Source organism: Salpingoeca rosetta (genome assembly GCF_000188695.1).
Source record: "Salpingoeca rosetta unplaced genomic scaffold supercont1.22, whole genome shotgun sequence".
Taxonomy (NCBI): Eukaryota; class Choanoflagellata; order Craspedida; family Salpingoecidae; genus Salpingoeca; species Salpingoeca rosetta.
In genome coordinates, this window is record NW_004754912.1 from 222,336 (window position 1) to 240,483 (window position 18,148).

At 56.3% G+C, this 18,148-nt stretch overlaps 5 protein-coding genes across 5 annotated transcripts in view; 3 read left to right on the plus strand and 2 right to left on the minus strand.

The window, feature by feature from the left end:
• Positions 1–2,744, minus strand: part of PTSG_07316 (adenosylmethionine decarboxylase 1) — a 3,698-nt gene extending 954 nt beyond the window's left edge. The window contains exons 1-5 of the mRNA XM_004990756.1: positions 1,879–2,744; positions 1,589–1,637; positions 1,248–1,377; positions 890–1,045; positions 306–674 (exon numbers count right to left, since the gene is read on the minus strand). Coding sequence (XP_004990813.1) covers positions 306–674; positions 890–1,045; positions 1,248–1,377; positions 1,589–1,637; positions 1,879–1,960 — 786 coding nt within the window. The 5' untranslated portion in view covers positions 1,961–2,744. The remainder of the gene's footprint in view (positions 1–305; positions 675–889; positions 1,046–1,247; positions 1,378–1,588; positions 1,638–1,878) is intronic.
• A 41-nt stretch (positions 2,745–2,785) lies between these two features.
• Positions 2,786–6,017, plus strand: PTSG_07317 (Alkbh6 protein; the record flags this gene model as incomplete). The annotated part of the gene is made up of 6 exons (XM_004990757.1): positions 2,786–2,929; positions 3,166–3,274; positions 3,391–3,519; positions 3,849–4,318; positions 4,758–5,590; positions 5,933–6,017. 6 exons carry the CDS (start codon positions 2,786–2,788, stop codon positions 6,015–6,017), a joined length of 1,770 nt encoding a protein of 589 aa, XP_004990814.1.
• Positions 6,018–6,442: 425 nt separating this feature from the next.
• On the minus strand, positions 6,443–9,062 carry PTSG_07318 (uncharacterized protein). Its single transcript, XM_004990758.1, has 8 exons — positions 8,874–9,062; positions 8,416–8,620; positions 8,004–8,085; positions 7,640–7,772; positions 7,337–7,461; positions 7,093–7,129; positions 6,837–6,918; positions 6,443–6,655 (listed from the first exon to the last, which is right to left on the minus strand). The coding sequence occupies exons 1-8, from the start codon at positions 8,926–8,928 to the stop codon at positions 6,547–6,549; spliced, it is 828 nt and encodes a 275-aa protein (XP_004990815.1). The 5' UTR covers positions 8,929–9,062; the 3' UTR covers positions 6,443–6,546.
• Positions 9,063–9,509: 447 nt separating this feature from the next.
• On the plus strand, positions 9,510–12,845 carry PTSG_12570 (uncharacterized protein). The gene is made up of 8 exons (XM_004990759.1): positions 9,510–10,047; positions 10,372–10,715; positions 11,024–11,136; positions 11,418–11,515; positions 11,711–11,763; positions 11,975–12,038; positions 12,192–12,336; positions 12,506–12,845. The coding sequence occupies exons 1-8, from the start codon at positions 9,658–9,660 to the stop codon at positions 12,637–12,639; spliced, it is 1,341 nt and encodes a 446-aa protein (XP_004990816.1). The 5' UTR covers positions 9,510–9,657; the 3' UTR covers positions 12,640–12,845.
• On the plus strand, positions 12,843–18,039 carry PTSG_12571 (uncharacterized protein; the record flags this gene model as incomplete). The annotated part of the gene is made up of 3 exons (XM_004990760.1): positions 12,843–14,309; positions 15,616–17,324; positions 17,505–18,039. Exons 1-3 carry the CDS (start codon positions 12,942–12,944, stop codon positions 18,037–18,039), a joined length of 3,612 nt encoding a protein of 1,203 aa, XP_004990817.1. The 5' UTR covers positions 12,843–12,941.
• Between the last annotated feature and the right edge of the window lie 109 nt (positions 18,040–18,148).

Consider the following 18,148-nt stretch of genomic DNA (forward strand, 5'->3'; position numbering starts at 1 on the left):
TGTGTGTGTGTGTGTGTGTGTGTGTGTGTGTGTGTGTGTGTGTGTGTGTGTGGTGTGGTGTGGTGTGTGTGTGTGTGTGTGTATGTGTGTGTGTGTGTTGGAGGGGGCGGGAGGGAGGTGAGGTAATTTAGCAGCTGGCGATGAAGAATGGCGCAAGGCTCGAATGCGCAACATTCAACCACAAACAGAGACACAGAGACACAGAGACACAGACACACACGCGCACACACACATGCACAGACATACACACAGATACACAGACACACGTGCGCGCACGCACACACACACACGCACACACACAACACCTTGAGCACGTCGGTTTCGAAGCTGACGTATGAAAATTCCTCTTGCGGGGTCACGTGGATGGTAAAGTAGAATTCGCCAAACACAGCATTGCAGGAGTACCCGCAGGGGTCGAAGAGAAACTCGTGGATGTGTGCGCCGGGCACAATGTCCGCAATACCGGACTGCTGTGTCACCTCGCGCGCTGTCAACGTCGACTTGTAGAACGCGTTCATGGCCGTTCTGTCCAGTGACGTCATCATGATTTCGACTGTGACGTCAGGGCAGGTGATGTGGAGCTGGTTGTTGAGCGTGTAGAGATACCAGCGGTCCCCGTTGAGCCGCCCAAGCGGATACGCAACCCCGTCAAAGTACTGGTCAAGGTACGCAACCTATCGTGTGTGTTTGAGCGTGTTTGAGCGTGTGCGTGTGCGTTGGTGTGTGTGGGGTCGTTGGCGGGTGGCGGATGGTTTGTGTTATTTTTGTTCGTATGAATGTGTGCGAGACACAGATGAGCAATGGCTACACAGCAAAACCACAAAACACACACCAAAGGCCAAAGTGCAATCCCGCCGCCACCACCACCTCCACCACTACAGCACTGCACCTCTTCGCGAAAGTCCCTGTGCGGGAACTCCTGCGTGTGCGGGGCGATGAATTCGCGGCGGCTGAAGAACATATCGTCAATCTCCGTCAGGCCGACGTCCGCGGCCGCCTGCACGATCAGCGGCAGCGCAGGCAGCAGCCGCGTCGTGCCACATGTCTGAACGCGGTCATGGCATTGGGGAGAAGGGGGTTGAGGTGAGGTTGGGGAAAGGGGATGGCGTCAGCGAAGTGAAGCAAGGTGAGAGCATTGAGGCAAGGTGTGCGGTTCAGCAAACACACACACACACACGCACATGCACACACATACACAGACACACGTGCACACACAGACACACGTGCACACACACACACGTGCACACCTTGAGGATGATGCGATAGGCGGTGATGAAGAGGCTGCTTTCGCTGAGGACGTAGCTGTCCATGAAGTCGCCGTGGAACGCGTCGAGAATGCAGCACTTGGCTTCATCAAGAATGCCCTCAACGCGCGCCCTACACACAAGCAATAGCCAATGCAAACGCGCGTGCATGGCGGGTCCGTGAGTGAAGAGAGTGTGAAGTTGGTGAAGAAAAAGCGTGGGGCACAGAAGGTGGGTTGGCAAAGGGGGGGGGGGGAGATTGGGAGAAAGCCAACAGGGCGAAGGAAAAAAAAAAAAACTCCAACCCACGAATGGTGTGTGTGTGCGAAAGGCAAGCGCTGCACCTTGGAATGGCGCGAAGGCCTTGGGCGTCATCACGATGTGGGTGCTTGCCTGAGAAAAATGCCAAGGGCACAAGCAAGCATGCAAGCAAGCAGCGCGATGGTCAAAGCGTGGAGAGCTGCACAAACCCGGCAAAGAAGACACATACACACACGCACATACACGCACGCACACACATACACGCACGTACACACATGCATACACACATACATACACGCATGTACACACTGCATACACACATACATACACGCATACACATGCACACTCACACACACACACATACACACTCTACCTGGAGTGATGGTGGAGTTTGGCGGCTTGAACCAAACCTCCAAGAGCTTCTCCTGGCCCTCAAAGAAGTCGTTGTTGTCCATGTTGAGCTCTGGGGTCGACGAAGGAGGACAAGTCAGGCGTGCTTTCTATCTTGCGCGGTCACTTGACTCTTCGCGTCGGGAGTGCGGCGAAAGAGGACGGCAGTGAAGGAAGGGAGCGAAAACGGGAATTTGTGTGCACGTATGCGTGCGAGCGCGAGTGCGGGTGCGAGAGCGAGGGTGTGTGGAGCAAGAGAATGCCGAGGCTGCTGGGCGTTCACGCGTGGTCGGCGTGGTCGGCGTGCTCGGCGTCGTTGGCTGTTGGGGTGGTTTAGGCAGGTCCTATCGAGGCACTTTCCAGCATGAACTGCAAGCAGGAAGGCCACTCCCACGAGGATGCATCAAAGCGAGGAGGTGTTCCACAAAGGGAAGCACACAAGAGGGGATGGATCGAAAATGACCACAGGCCAGCGAAGCGTGGGAGGGTGGTGGCACAATGGCGCTACCGCTCGTGTTACAATGTACTGTCACAACGTACAACAAGCAAGAAGGAAGTGTGTGCGCGTGTCGTATGTGTGTGCGTGTGTGACGGTATGTGCGTGTGCGTGTGTGCGTGTGCGTGTGTGTGCTCTTTTGTGGCTTGTCGACAAGCAAGAAGCGAGACAGTCTCCACTCGAGTGCTGGCTCCCTACGTTCAAATGTGTGCGTGGTGCGTTGCGGAAAGTGTGGGAGCGTATGGGCTGTCTTGTGCACTGGCCGCCAGGCACAACGTGAAGCACAAAAAAACGAAGCCGCGATGGTGGCTTCGGGAAGGAATCTGAATTCAGTTTGGCAATGGAAGAAACGAAGCAGACTGAAGTCAGTTTCAGAACTGAAACCAGTCGCGCAATGACGACGACGACTGTTGTTGTTGGTGGTGGATTGGAGCAGCATCGTCGGGTGCCTGGCTTGGATGAGGTCTTCTACATCCCAAACTTCATCTCCGACGAGGATGCCCAACGCGTGCTGGACAACATCTATGCCGCTCCAAAGGTACTCTTGCGCATGTGCTGACATATGTGTGTGTGTTTGCACCTGTGTGTTGCATGTGTGTGTTGCATATGTGTGCGTTTGCATGTGTGCGTTTGCATGTGTGTGTGGCTGGTTTATTGGGGAATGACAAGTTCCACTCACCTCGTTGACCGGCTTCGTTCTTCTTCCGACCAACCAACCCTCTCCTCCGCATCGTTCACTCGTCTCCCCCGCTGGTTGCGTCTTTCCCTCGTCAGCCAAAGTGGGTGCACCTGAAGAACCGGCGACTTCAGAACTGGGGTGCACCTGAAGAACCGGCGACTTCAGAACTGGGGCGGTCTTCCGTCGCCAAAAGGTCAGACAAATGTTGAGACGCGTTGAGTCTGCAAAGGCCAGTTCAATGTGAACTTGCCACCCGCGTGCCGATGCGTGTGCCCTGCCGTGAACCAGTGGCTCACAACAATCTTATGCTGTGCATGCAGGCATGCTGGAGCAACCGCTGCCCTCTTGGCTGTCCCCATGGACGAAAACAGTGAGTGATCTGGGTATCTTTGGGGAGGATCGTCTCCAAGCCAACCATGTGCTCATCAACGAGTACGAACCAGGACAAGGTGAGCTTGAGCGTGTGTATGCGTGTACGTGTGTGTGCTTGTGAGCTTGAGCGTGTGTGTGTGTGTGTGTGTGTGTGTGTGTGTGTGTGTGTGTGTGTGTGTGTGTGTGTGTGTGTGTGTGTGTGTGTGTGTGCTTGTGTGCTTGCCCGTGTGTGTGCATGAGTCTGCCTGTGTGCATGCCCCTGTGTGAGTGTGCGTGCTTGCCCCTGAGTGCATGTGTGTGTGTGTGTTCTTTGGTGTTGTGCTTGTTGTGTACTCTTCTTGCGTGCCCGCCGCATGCCAATGCCATTTGCTTCACACGCATTCACAACGTCACGCTATCGCCACAGGGATCATGCCGCATGAAGACGGCCCCCTCTATGTACCGACCATCGCCACCATCAGTCTCGGTTCCCACACCGTCCTAAACTTCTACGACAAACAGCAGCGAAGCGACACGAAGACCGCCAACTACGACGGCAACAATGCAAGCGAGCCCGGTAATGATGACAGCTTGCCGCAGCGCACCGCATCGGACCCTGCTCTTGCTGCGGGAGAGGGCGACCACGACGCACACGATACCCCAAACCACACAACAACGCCTATTGCGCGGCTGCTGCTTGAGCGGAACAGTCTGGTGATCACGCGGGGGCACTTGTACACGGTGCTGCACGGCATTGATGAGGTGGACCACGATGTCATCCCGATGCCACACGCACGTGACGCTGCTGACGCGCCCCTGGCCATGGACTGCGGGGCCACACACGCTGGCTGTGGCTTTGCAAACCTGCAGCTGGCAGATGAGCAAGGAGGCTGCGGCGTCACTTCGGCACCACCCAGTCATCAGCCGTCACGTTGCATTCTACAATCGCGATGCATGGAAGGATGCTCGCTTTTTTCGCTTCAAGATTCAACACACAACCAGCACACCCGGCATCTTCACCTGGACATACTACGTGTGTGTGTGTGTGTGTGTGTGTGTGTGTGTGTGTGTGTGTGTGTGTGTGTGTGTGTGTGTGTGTGTGTGTGTGTGTGTGTGTGTGTGTGTGTGTGTGTGTGTGTGTGTGTGTGTGTGTGTGTGTGTGTGTGTGTGTGGTGTGTGTTGTGTGTTGTGTTTTGTGTTTTGTGTTGTGTTGGTTGGGCCCTTCGGCCTGTCCATCAATGCACCGTTGTGCACCGCTGCTGCGTGCGCGTCAACTCGAGCTGCTGCTTCCCTCACCTTCACCCCAACACACATACATGCATACACACGTACGCAGGACATGTGGGTGTACCAGGTGACCGACCCAAACATATTAAACCTCACCACCAGCAGTGCAACCACCACTAATGACGGCGATGACGACATCGTACTGGCGTATGCACTCCACTGCTCGCCGTTCCACCTGCCCAGCAACCTGCCCACCGCCATCGACATGGAGAGCGACGCGGTGCGCGCTGCGTTGACAGAGGAGCCCTTTCCACTCTGCCGTGACGAGCGCACAGATGAGCACCGTGCGCGGGAGTTTGTGTACAGCCTGTGCGGGCCCGTTGACATGGTGAAGGAGTGCAAGCAACGCATCGACCGCTTTCTGCAGGAGCGCGTGCGTACGCTGACACTGGCGCTGTCAGGGAGCACCAGCGTCGACGTGGATGCCATCCAGGACCTGTGCGATAGCCAGGGCGTGTACATGCGTGTGCTCCTGTCAGACCCTTCGTACACGCTGCTGCTGCACGGTGATGCTGACGCTGTTGAGAGCGTGCGATGCGACATTGTGAGCACGTGCAACGCATCATCGCCCCCAACCACCTCCGTCGTCGGCTCTCCTCGCATGCAGCGCGCACACCCTCCCTCGTCTGCGCCGACACGACACGGCGGGTACACGCATCACCAGGCGGGCCTCCATGCATATCCGCACACGGCTTCTTCTGCGGACACGGACGGTGCGATGATGGCAGCGATGGCGGTGGAACAGCTGCACGCTGTCACGGTTGACAGCGCCACGCCTGACACGTTCGATGCGTTTCTAGCGCTTGCTCAGACCGTGCCCGGGTATTACGACTGCTCGCAGGACATCGAGGGCGAGGATGACGCGACCACCTTTGTGTTCAGGTGCCGTGCGCAGAGACGATTTATGCGTGTGTGTATGTGTGTGTGTGTGTGAATTTGTCTGTTGTGTGTGTATGTTTGGGTGCGTGCGCATTTGTATTTGTATTTGTGTGTGTGTGTATGTTTGTGTGCATGCTGGTTCATGCTTGTCTTTTTGTGTGGTTGGTGCGCGTGCATTTGTATTTGTATTTGTGTGTGTGTGTGTGTATGTTTGTGTGCAAGTTCGTGTTTGTCTGTGCTTGTATATTGGGCGATTGAAGCATGCTTGTGTTGTCTCTGGGACTATGGCGGTGTCTCACCTTTTCATGGTCCATCGCTGGTTGTGTTGCCTGCATTGCATTACAGGTTTCAGTCGCGGGAAGGCGCGTGGCAGATGCACACACTCTGCAATTCCCTGAAGCGCTGCGAATTGGGTGTTGCAACATCATGACCCGATGCAAAGAAACACAGAGCGCCAATCCAAGATCCAAGACACAGCAGTAGACCGTGTTTGTGGCCCCGTTTTGTTCTCTATAATGATGAGATGACCCCTGTGTCGTTGCCGCGGCTGCTCGTTGCTGTTGCTGCGTTCTAGAAGAACTGCCTTGTTTTGCTTTGTTTTTTGCCTTGCCTTGTTACCACCGCGTTACATTCGCAGCACCCGTTAATTGCGAGTAAATGAACAGTGAAGGAACCGCCAGCAACAACTCACAGCATGCGCAGACACAATGCAGAATGCCAACGTCGCCTTCGTTGTGTGCAAGAGACAGAGAGAGAGAGAGAGTGCGTGTGTGTGTGTGTGCGTGTGTGGAGAGAGCGCAAAGGGGCGAGAGGCAGCGCGCAAAGGGGCGACAAAGAGAGAGACAGAGAGAGGGAGACAGACAGACAGACAGACAGACAGGCAGACAGACAGACAGACAGACAGACAGACAGACAGACAGGCAGACAGACAGACAGAGACACACACCACCACCGTGTTCTCAGCCGAAGATGTAGAACTGGTACGAGCCCCCAGTCGGGTCGAGCGTCACGTGGTGTCGGTAAATACTCAGCTCCGCCTCCAACGTCGCATTTGCAAACGACTGGTTGCTGACGGGGGTACGCAGTGCGTATGTGCGCGTGTGTTTGTGCGCGCGTGTGTTTGTGTGTGTGCGTGTGAACGATAATGATGAACAAAACAAACGATTACTATGACTGAGTCTCGTATGCCACACGCAACACCACACAGTAATTTCCACTTGTCTCTTCCTCATCCCATCATCACGCCTACCTCTGGTGCACGAGCGACGAGAAGTAGCGCCCCATCCACTGCATCGCTTCAAACGTCTCCATCGTGTGCGAAAACCCTTCATCTACACGATGTGCGTGTGTATGTGTGTGGGGGGGGGTGGTTGAAAGATTACTAGGAGCCGCAACAAACAACAATAGCAACAGCGGCACCAACGCTCACGGCGACAGCCAGCATACACACACACACATACACAAAGAGTGCAGTGCAATGTACTGTGGTGATGGCAGTCACGTACGCAGGCGCCATTCGAACTGCGGTCGCTCTGGATGCCACTGCTCACGTGCACAGATGCAGCAGCAGCACATGACGTGGAACGAGGCAGACGTTATTGTGTGACCATTCAGACATCGCACACCAACTGTAGGGGGAAGGAGAGTGCGTGCAAGCACACAAACACACAGACACACGCACGTACACAGACAGACAGACAGACAGACAGACAGACACGCACACACACACACACGCACACACACACACACCTGCGTGGCGGTGATGGGGTAGTTGCGGGCCTCGAGGGTGCTGCCAAACGGGTTTCCTTTGCGGTCGACGCTGGTGGAGATGAGGCGGTAAAATGCCTTTAGGCGCCCATTTGTCGCATATGTCTCTGTGTATGACGGCAGCGTATGACACGTACACCACGTGCAACACGTGCAACACAAACAATATCACCCCACAAGCAACATCACAGCCAAGCAGAAATTCAGTGAATGCTTAATCGTGAAGCACGCTGAGATTCCGAATGTGTCCATGCTTTCCTGTTGCCTGCAAGCACACTCGCCCACCTGGCTTGACACCGTCGTGGTGGAGATTGCTGGTGACGTTGCGCTGCAAAATGGAGTGGATGTGTGATGGCATGGCCTGCACCAGCCGCGAATCTGCAGCCTCGCTCGAGAACAGCAGCGGCAGCGAAATGTCCTGCATGACACATGCGAAGTAGCAGGTGTGGCAAACAAAATTGCGGGTGTCGGGTGTGTGCGTGTGAAAGGTTGGGGGGGGGGGCAAAGAGGCATGATTGTGAGCTTCATGGCCTGGAGGCACACGTATCGTTGTGCGGTCAATGCAGCTGCACATCACCTGTAAAGAAGCACTCATAGAGACAAGCCGACACTGAGACGCACGCACAGAAACACACGTACACACACACACCTCGCTGTCAAAGGCGTGGTGCTCCAGGACAGACTGGTTGTTTGCTGCGAGGATGGTGAGCAGTTGGAATCCCATGCAGGTCCTGCGGCATACATGCGTGTGGTGAGATGTCACGCAGGAACGCAAAGCATAACAAACGCAGGACACGATACAACTCTACACAGAGGTGTGTAAATCACGTGATGTAACAGATCCTGGTGTGTGTGTGCGATTGTGTGCGCCATTGTGTGTGTGTGTGTGCGCGCGCGCGTGTGTGTGCGTGCGTGTGCGTGCGTGCGTGTGTGTGCGTGCGTGTGCGTGTGTATGTGGCGCGTCTCTCGCTTCGTGTTACAGCACACACACACACACACACACACACACACACACACACACACACACACACACACAACACCGACCAAAGACAGCGACGTACCCCCAGAGAGGAAGGAAGGTGCCCTGGTCATTAATGTCCAGGACTTGTTTGAAGATACGGTTGGCAGCTTCGTAGTAGGGCGTGTTGGGCTTCAGAGATTCACCGCCGCCAGTAAACAGCACGCCATTGACACCACGGATGGCCTCCGCCATCACATCAGGATCGAGATCGTATCGCAGCACGGCCACGCGCACCCCAGACGATTCTGTATTCAGCAGCGGGGTTTGAGAACGTGGGTGACTGTTGGTAATCAGTGTTGGACACGTCTGCTCACCCACCCACACACACACACACACACACAAGTGCGTGCGAGTGTGTGTTTGTTGTGTACACCAGTTTGTGCTTGTGTGGGCTTGTGTTTGCTTGTTTGTGTGACTTTGGGACGAAAAAACGTGAGGCGTTGGATCAGGTGACACAGGTGAGCAGCAGGGTTTCATGAGGTAGTGTGCACGACGGACCAAGCCACTTGACGTAGAAGGCAGCGAAGCAGCTCGTCGCGCTACCATCCACCATGCGTGCATATGTGCCACACTCTGCTTCAGACTGAGAAGCAGGGAAGAAGGAAGGCAGTGAGTGTGATTGTCACATCGTCAGCTCACCACCAAGTGAACAGCGTGAGCAGAGTGAGCAGAGTGAGCAGAGTGAGCAGAGTGAGCAGAGTGAGCAGAGTGAGCAGAGTGAGCAGCGTGAGCAGAGTGAGCAGAGTGAGCAGTGTGAGCAGAGTGAGCAGTGTGAACTTCAACGCACACACACACACACACACACAAGCACACACACACACACACACACACACAGACACACAAGCACACAAGCACACAAGCACACACAAGCACAGACAAGTGCTTCCGGAGGTGGGCACGGTCAGGACGCCGACCACGGGCCTGCTTGCCGAGTTGGCTGCCACAACCGTGGCACAAGCCACCACCACCACCACCACAGCCAAGCACAACTTCATTGTTGTTGTTGGTTTGGCTTGAAAATCTACAACGATACCTGCACAATTTCTACAACGGCGCGCTGAGGAAGGACCACAATCCCACCACACACTGCACGACCACCCACCTTGCATGGTGTTGCTGCTCACTCACACCACAACAACAGCAACAACAGCAACAACAGCAACAACAAGCGGTTTCCCTTTTCCTTGTCTCGTGGTGTACGCATTTCACCCGATTCAACCCCACTGTGTTTGTTACTCACCAACGCAAGTGTCCATTGTGTGATTCGCTGTTGTTGAGCGCTATGAGCAGCGCGGTGGCGTTCGCCGCTGTGCGCGGGCGATTGTGTCGCTGCGCCTGCTGGCGTGGCAGCCGATTCGCCTCCGCAGCGCGTGATTCTGGCCGCCTTGTCGCCACGCAGGCAAGGCAGCAAGCAGCGCCAAAGCAGAGGTGGTCCCGCTTCGCCTCATCCTCTTCATCGTCGTCATCCTCGACGGCTTCATCGTCCGCAACCACGGGGCCGGGTGCTGTTCCGCCGCCTCCACCGCGAACCGGCAACTTCTTCATGGACATCCTGCACGAGATTCTCTTCTATAGCCCGGTATCTGCAATGGTTGGTTTCACCATTGGCGGCCTCGGCGCTACCTTTTTCGGAGCCCTCTACTTCCTCCACAAAACCGAATACCTGGACGTGGTAGGCACTTGCAAATGTTTGCTTGTGTGTGTATGTGTATGTTTGCTTTTGTGTGTATGTTTGCTTGTGTGTATGTGCGTGCGTGCGTGCGTTTGGTGTGCCTGTGTACGTGTGTCTGTTGTGTTGTGTTTGGTGCGTCTGTGTGTATGGTCCGCTTGTGTTTGCGGTTTGCAATGTATGTGCGGTCACAATGCATTTGCAACTGGTTTTACTCACCTTCTCACATGGTTGTGCATCGCGTTGGGTGTTGGTTGCCACATCTCAACACCACCAACTCCCATTCCGTCCTCCCCAAACACGTGCTGTGTGTGCTGTCACTACAAGGGGCGGCTGCTGCAAGGCGCGGATCGGATTGAGTTCCGGGTGCGCCGGGCACACGAGCGAGACGCCAGTCCCGACGGCGATGGTGCGTCCGATGACGCATGCTGCGATGTGGATGCGGAGGTGATTGCCATCAAGGAGCCTGCCAGCGGTGAAGATGGCGATGTTGCTGGTAGTGGGGCAGGTGCAACAAAGTCATCAACGGCCACGACGACGAAGAAGGCGGCCGGACTGCCTTCCCTCTTTGACGTCCCACTGCCCCTGATCACGCTTGGTGGCTGGTGCATTGCGTTTGTGGCCACAGCCGCCGTCGCGTACACGCGCGCACGCCTTCGTCTCCAATTCAGGTGTGCTTTTGTGTGTGTGTGTGTGTATGTGTGTGTGCGTGTATGCGTGTATGTGTGTGTGCGTGTATGTGTGTGTATGTGTGTGTATGTGTGTGCGTGTATGTGTGTGTATGTATGTGTGTGTTTGTGTGTGTGTGTGTGTGTGTGTGTGTGTTTGTGTGTGTGGTAGCCTTGATATACTCGTGTTTGCGATGGTTTTGCTTCTGTACCTACGCTAACGCACCAACGCGCACTTGCACAACCCCCATCCATCCATCCATCCATCCATCCATCCTTCCTTCCTTCCTTCCTTCATTGCTTTTGCGCAGGGAGTTTGTGCGTCAAGTCAACTTCAGCCTGACATCTGTGGACAAGAACAACGTGCTGCGTCTCAGAACCATCAAGGAGTGCACCCTCAACGAGATTCTTCCCGACAACCCAGGTGGGGGGGGGGGAATGGAATCTATGCAACGACAAACACATTCGCAAAGACATTCGCAAAGACATTCGCAAAGACATTCGCAAAGACATTCGCAAAGACATTCGCAAAGACATTGCTCTCTGTTCACATCAACTCGTTGATCATGTGCGAAGAGCCAGATGGTTTGCCTAGCACCCCCCTCCTCGTGTTTGCACTCATCACGCACGTTCATCTTCACACACACACACACACACACACACACACACACACACACACACACACACACACATCTGTATTACTAGCCGGCGTGAACATGGTTGTGAATGGTGCGCGTGGCGTGCAGCGAGACAATCCCTTTATCGCCCTTCCCGCTTCTCAATATGATCTCATCATGAACCAGGTATGAAACGATGCACAGGTGTGATTGCTATCATGTGTGGATTGCAATCAAGCTGGCAGTGGCGTAACAGCGCTTTCGGTGTTTATCACCAGTTCAATACTTGTGTCATGTGCTCATGTCACGCGGTCCCAACACACACACACACACACACACACACACACACACACACACATACACGCACATTCGTTCGCATAGATCCTCAACGCCATCTCTCCGTTGTTTGCACATGGATTCCTTGCAGAGGATCAGTGAGTGTCGCGATGGTGTTTGTGTGTGTGTGTGTGTGTGTGTGTGTGTGTGTGTGTGTGTGTGTGTGTGTGTGTGTGTGCATACATATTTGTGCTTGCGTTGAGGTACATTTTGCGTGAGCGTGTGTTGGGGGACAAGTGTGCACATGTGTCTGCGGATGAATGGCTTGACGTTGACGTGTGACCATTCCACCATGCACCGCGCGTGCAGGGGCTTGCCTGTGACCCATGACTGGTATTACTTTGGCATCACCTTCCGCAAGGAGACCATCAAAGTACGCTTTTCGTTTGAATGGCATTGTGTCTGTGCGTCCGTGAACGCGTAAAGGCTTGCTGCTCCCACCATCAACCACACACACACACACACACACACACACACACACACACACACACACACACACACACACACGTGCATAATATACACATAGATGCGCAAGCTGCGCGTGGTGCTGGCGAAGGAATCCCTGTTGAAGCGGCTGGCTGAGGATCCATCCTATGTGCCGCACTTTGAGTCGCCAGAACACCACGTGCGCCTCGACACCCTTCGCCTCATGACCAAGATGTACCTTGAACGTAAGCGGTGCCTGCGACTCTTTCCACTGCTGCCCTTGCGACGCACTTTGAGCAATATGCATGACATGCTTTACACACAAAACGCATACGCACACCCATCAACACTCGTGCATGCACACACACACACGCACGCACACACACACACACACACACACAACCACATACACAGAGGACCCCAACGGTCCTGCCGTGTACAAGAACCCAACGGACAACGGCGAGGTCATGCGTCTGTGCAAGCTGAAGATTGCCCTTCCCGTCTGCTCCTCGTCCTCCCCACCAACCTCGTCCACCCCCACACCTTAGTCCCCTTCTTCCGTTCTTCCTTCGTCGTCATCACCATCATGTCACAACACACGACACGCTCCTCTCCCTGCTCCTCTCCCCTTCCCTCCTTCGCACTTCGCATCCTTGCTCCTCTTCCCCTTCCTCTGCTCGCTTCTTGGCTCCAAACCAAAACAAACCAGCCTCAGTGCGCACTTGATCAGGAGGAAAATGTGTGCAAAGCGTATATCAATTTTTGTCTATCCACCGGTGACACCAAACGTCGACACAAAAAACAACAACGACAGCACGAGCCAACAACACGAACGAAGCAAGCAACAAGCATGGCCAGCCCGCTGACAGCGCTGGCGCACGGCATGGACATGGAGGAGGAAGGAGGGGAGGACGAGGAGGACGAGGCACCAGGCACTCATGTTGACCAAGTCGCAAGAGAAGCAGAAGTAGAAGCAGCAGAAGCAACCCAGAGAAGAGGAGAAGGAGGAGGAGGAAGAAGAAGAAGCAGCAGCAGCGGTGGTGATTCCCAGAACGACCGCTCAGCACATGTGGCGGCGGACACCCAATCCCAGAACGACGACGACGACAACGCCAACGCCAACAGCATGCAACAGCCGCAAGAACTGCCGCCTGTGCTTCTGCCCAGCGAAGCCAGCACAGTCGCTGGCGCAGAGGGCGGCGAGGAAAGCATGGTGGTGAACAACTTCTTTGGGGATGACTTGCGCTTGCTTCGGGATGGGGTCCAGGGTGGCAGCATCAGCAGCAGCAGAGACGCAGGCGACATGGCCGACTGGACAGACATGTGGCTCTCCGATACGATGGGCCTCCACCACGATGACCTGGTTCACGATGTCAGCTTTGCCACGGCGTTGCCGCCGCGCCAGCCACGCTCGAGGCTAGGCAGCAGGAGCCTTGACCAAGGCTCCCCACATCACCAGCAACAGCAAGGACGTCGCCACCGCGTGTCCTCAGACCCGTCCTTCTTAAGCCTCATGCGGACAATCATTCACGAACACGGCGCTCGCGGTGATCACGATGACGACAGTTCACAACACCCGGTGGATGCCACAGTCGCCACGGCAGGTGGTGCCCTCGGATCGTTCGCCCTGTCTGAAGCAGTGCGCAGCCTTGACCGTGCGACGCCAGCACGAGCACGGCGCAGTGCGACCCCAGTTCGCGACCAGCACACCCCTTCTCGACCCCGCCCTGCCCGCCACCACACCCCCGACACCACCGACGCCAACGAGGCCGGCAGCCACGACGGGGATGAGGGCGGGGATGATGGTGGCGACGTGTTTGCTTCGACCGACAGTACAGCTACACCCCGTTCCATTCGCTGGTGTCAACGGGGACAGATGCGCGAGCGGCAGCGGCTGCAACGGCGACGACCACGACAACGGCAACGACAACAACGGGGCCGGCTCCACTCGCAAAGCACACCGCGGCGTCCCCTCCCGGGCCTTGAGGTGGACAGCGACAGCGGCGGCGACGCGACGGGCGCCCCCTTACAGCAGCAGCAGCAGCAGCAGCAGCAGCATCAGCAGCAGCAAGAACAAGAAGGTGGCACAAGGGGACGAAAGCAGAGCAGTGGCAGCTCTGTGTTTGACTCGCCCTCCCTGGGCAGGTTTCCAGTTGCTGATGGTGATGCATCCATGCTTCTGCCGCCACCATTCTGGACTATCCAGCCACAGCTGGATGTTCTGACCCCACAACGTATATGCGTGTGTGCGTGTGTGTGTGTGTGTGTGTGTGTGTGTGTGTGTGTGTGTGTGTGTGTGTGTGTGTGTGTGTGTGTGTGTGTGTGTGTGTGTGTGGGAGGGGTGTCGGTGTCGGTGTCAGTGTCAGTGTCGGTGTGTGTGTGCGTATGTGTGTGTGTTGGGTGGTTGCTTGGTGCCATTGGTTATCCTGTTCATCTGCTCATGTCGCAAGTCGCAACTCACTCTCTGCACTGCCACACTCGCAACACCCACACCAGCTGCTTCCCTGTCCGGTCGTGGTCGCAATCGCCACAGCAGCAGCAGCAGCAGCAACCGCTTACCGTCAGCACCTTCCACGCCACCAACGCTCCTGCCTTCGTTCGCAACATTCACATCCACACCACCGCCCTTCCTGGCTGATGCTGATGGGATTGTGCACGATAATGCAGGGCGTGCAGCCAACACGCAAGCGCCCAATGGTGCTGCTGTTGACGACAGCAGCAGCGCTCTTCGCGGTGCACTGCAGGCCCAATCGTCAGCTGCCGACCACCACCACGCCCACTTCCAGCGTGATGTAACCTCGCTCATCCTATCACGCATTGGTGCATTGTCACCACCACCACCACCACTACCACCACCCCAGCAGCGGCATCAACAACAGCAACAGCAGCGACCTGAGGCCGGTCATCCTGTCACAGCGGCTTCCTCACTCTCCACACAGCTGCACAACAGCGCACACAGCAGCCAACACGCCCCTGGCAATACCCGCACACGCTCCCAAAACCGCAAGCGACGCAGTGGCCGCAGCAGTGGCAGCCGAGCTGGGCGCGACATCAGCAACAACAACAACCACACCACCACCACGCGTGATGGTGTGAGTGATGATGATGTTGTGAGGCTTGATGGCGATGGTGGCGATGGTGATGACGTACAAGAAGCACAGCCACGCAAGCGCGCACTCACACTCTCTGCGCAGTTGAAAGCACGCCTTAGTGGCCAACGCGAGCAGCAACAGCAGCAGCAGGGGTTGGCAGGCCGCAAACGGCCACTAGCACAACAGCACGGTAGCACTGGCGGTGACGGCGACTGTGTGCAGCCCGACGCTGGGTCTGCGTCTGCAGGTGTTCCGCGCCCACCCACCTTGCCACACAACACTCAACAACAGCAACAACAACAACAACAACAACAACAACAACAACAACAACAACAACAACAACAACAACAACAACAACAACAACAACACGACTCGGAGGTGCGTATGCGGCTGCCAACCTTGTGGTGGTCATCGTCGTCCTCCATGCCACAGGCGCTGCAGCGGAGGAAGCTGTCATCTAGTGGCTCCGACAGCAGGTGGTCGCCATTCTCCTTCGCCGTCTGCACAGACTCGTCATCATCCGCGCTCGCTGCGCTCCTTCATCCATCCCTGTCCGATTTGTCTGCACTGCCACCGTCACTCGCAGACGCGCCCGTTGGTCGTGGTGCTCGCGATGATGATGATGCGGGTGATGATGACGCCGGCGATGAGGAAGGTGATGGTGGTCGACGTCGTCGTGGCCGTGGCTGTGATAGTGACGATGGTGTGGATGCTGCTGATGATGATGGTGATGTATTTCTTGTCCCCTCGGAGAATGCGCTCGATGCGCTTGTCGACTTGGGTGCCGCTGATGACGATGACGATGGTGATGATGGGGATGATGATGATGGTGGTGGTGATGGTGATGCAACCATGAAGCATGCTGATCGCGCAGTTGCTGACGCGCAAGGGAGCGCACGAGGCACCGCCACGCGTGCTGCCGATGCACGCGTAGACAACCGCAAGTGCCCGAGCAACGCGCACATTCTGGTGGACAAGAACCAACGATCAGGTGCCATGCGACAGCAACAACAACAGCAGCAAGACCAACAGCACCAACAACAACCGCAGCAACAAAGGATTCGGCCGCGACGCGCAGGCAAGGGGCGCAAGAAGCAAGGACAGCACGATGAACGCGTAACCAACAAGGCGGATGCATCCCGAGGAGAACCTGTGCCAGCATCGGCTGGTGCTGCGGCCAAGGAAGGCTCGCACATGCTTGTGGGCCGTGTGTATGACCAACACTCACACGGTCCCCGCCAGCACGGCCACCAACCACCTGCACCGTCACAGCAGCTACTCTTGCATCAGCTGCACATGCAACACAACCACCGACTCTCCGTCATGCTGCCGCTCACACCCGTACCCATGATGACAACAGCAGCCGGCGATGGCACCACGGCCACGGTCAACAGCGTTGCCGCCACAACGTCAGCATCCACCACCACAACGACGGCAGCTGGTGCAAGCAGCGTGTATGCCCCAGCCGTGGCTGCTGCACCGAATGTAACTGCACCATCAGCCAACATGCAGGGCACAGGCACTGCAGCAACACCATCGCTGGAGCACCCGCTTCCTCCACCTGTTCCTGTTGTGCCACCTGCTGCCGCGCATGCATCGCCACACCCACGAACCGATCCCACGGCAGCAACGACAACGAGACCAGCCACGTCAGCGCCTGTGTCCACGTCGCCTCGCTCCAGGGAACCAGCCCGCACATCGCCGGGGGCGGCAAAGCCTCCGGCTCCAAAGGCAAGGCGCTCGTCGAAGAAGTTTGTGTGCACGCGTGAGGGATGTGGGATGGAGTTTGTGAGCCGAAACAGCCTGCGCTATCACGAGATGGGCCACACGGGTGAGACGCCGTTTGCCTGCAAGCAATGTGCGCGGGCGTTTCGGGACAAGGCGAGCCTGAAACGCCACGAGATGACGCATGCTGGTGTCAGGCCGTTTGCATGCCCGGAGCCAGGGTGCAACAAGGCGTTTGGGCGGAAGGAGCACCTGCGTCGCCACGCCAAGATACACAAACCACGCCCCTACGCATGCCCGTTTGCTGGAACCTGCACGTGCACCTTCACCACCTTTGGCGCGTACGAGAAGCACGTGAAGCGACACATGCGCGATGCGAAGGAAGAGACGCTCCGCTGTGTGTGCGAGTACGACGGGTGCGAGCTGATATTCCCGACCCAGCAGGCCCTCAACACGCACCACTCGCACCATGCCATTGCTCAGGGCATCTTGCAGCCCCCACAACAACAACAACAACAACAACAACAACAACAACAACAACAACAACAACAACAACAACAACAACAACAACAACAACAACAACAACAACAACACAGCCATGAACGCTCCTATGAACCGAGTACCACAACAGCAAGCGTGACGTCCACAGCTGGATTGGGCGATGGATTTGGCGGAGGTAGTCTGTTTGCCCTCACCTCCCCTCCTGCCCCGCCCTTGTCCGAACAGCAAGTTGACACCACCCAACCGTGGCTCCCGCCACCCGCAACACCAGCGCTGTCTGCACCTGAGCAATCGTTTGCACTGACGCCGCCGCTACCAATGTCTATCTTGGGCACCGAAGCGCCCCCTGTAGTGGGTGATTCATTTGTGCACGCGAGCGATGGCGAACATATTGGCACGGTGGTCACGAGCACAGGACCCCTGACAGCGACAATTGCAACGCACTCAAGCGCCGCCTCTGACGCCTCCTCATCCTCTTCGTCGTCATCTTCAGCACACTCATCTGCGTCTGGGCCCACGTCCTCCTCTGCCGCCACAACACAACTGCAACCCTCAACCAAGGCAAACGCCACTCTGCGACTCCAACTCCAACAGCAGCAGCAGCAACAACAACGGCAGCAACAGCAGTAACGCCAATAGGCAACAGCGTGCGCCTTACCCAGCAACCTTAACCGAACTACTGGCTCTAGTGAACACTTACCTGCTCTTCTGCCGCACTCAAATTAAATCACCACCCGCT

What these genes read in the sequence shown, in the direction of transcription:
- PTSG_07318 (XM_004990758.1), bottom strand. Translation starts at nt 8,928, where the DNA reads ATGGTGGATGGTAGCGCGACGAGCTGCTTCGCTGCCTTCTACGTCAAG. An exon ending in ACCTTCCTTCCTCTCTGGGG is followed by an intron (nt 8,086 to 8,415) that starts GTACGTCGCTGT and finishes TGTATGCCGCAG; the next exon opens with GACCTGCATGGGATTCCAAC. An exon ending in TCGTCGCTCGTGCACCAGAG is followed by an intron (nt 6,656 to 6,836) that starts GTAGGCGTGATG and finishes TACCCCCGTCAG; the next exon opens with CAACCAGTCGTTTGCAAATG.
- PTSG_12570 (XM_004990759.1), top strand. Translation starts at nt 9,658, where the DNA reads ATGAGCAGCGCGGTGGCGTTCGCCGCTGTGCGCGGGCGATTGTGTCGC. An exon ending in GATTCTTCCCGACAACCCAG is followed by an intron (nt 11,137 to 11,417) that starts GTGGGGGGGGGG and finishes CTGTATTACTAG; the next exon opens with CCGGCGTGAACATGGTTGTG. An exon ending in GGATTCCTTGCAGAGGATCA is followed by an intron (nt 11,764 to 11,974) that starts GTGAGTGTCGCG and finishes CCGCGCGTGCAG; the next exon opens with GGGCTTGCCTGTGACCCATG.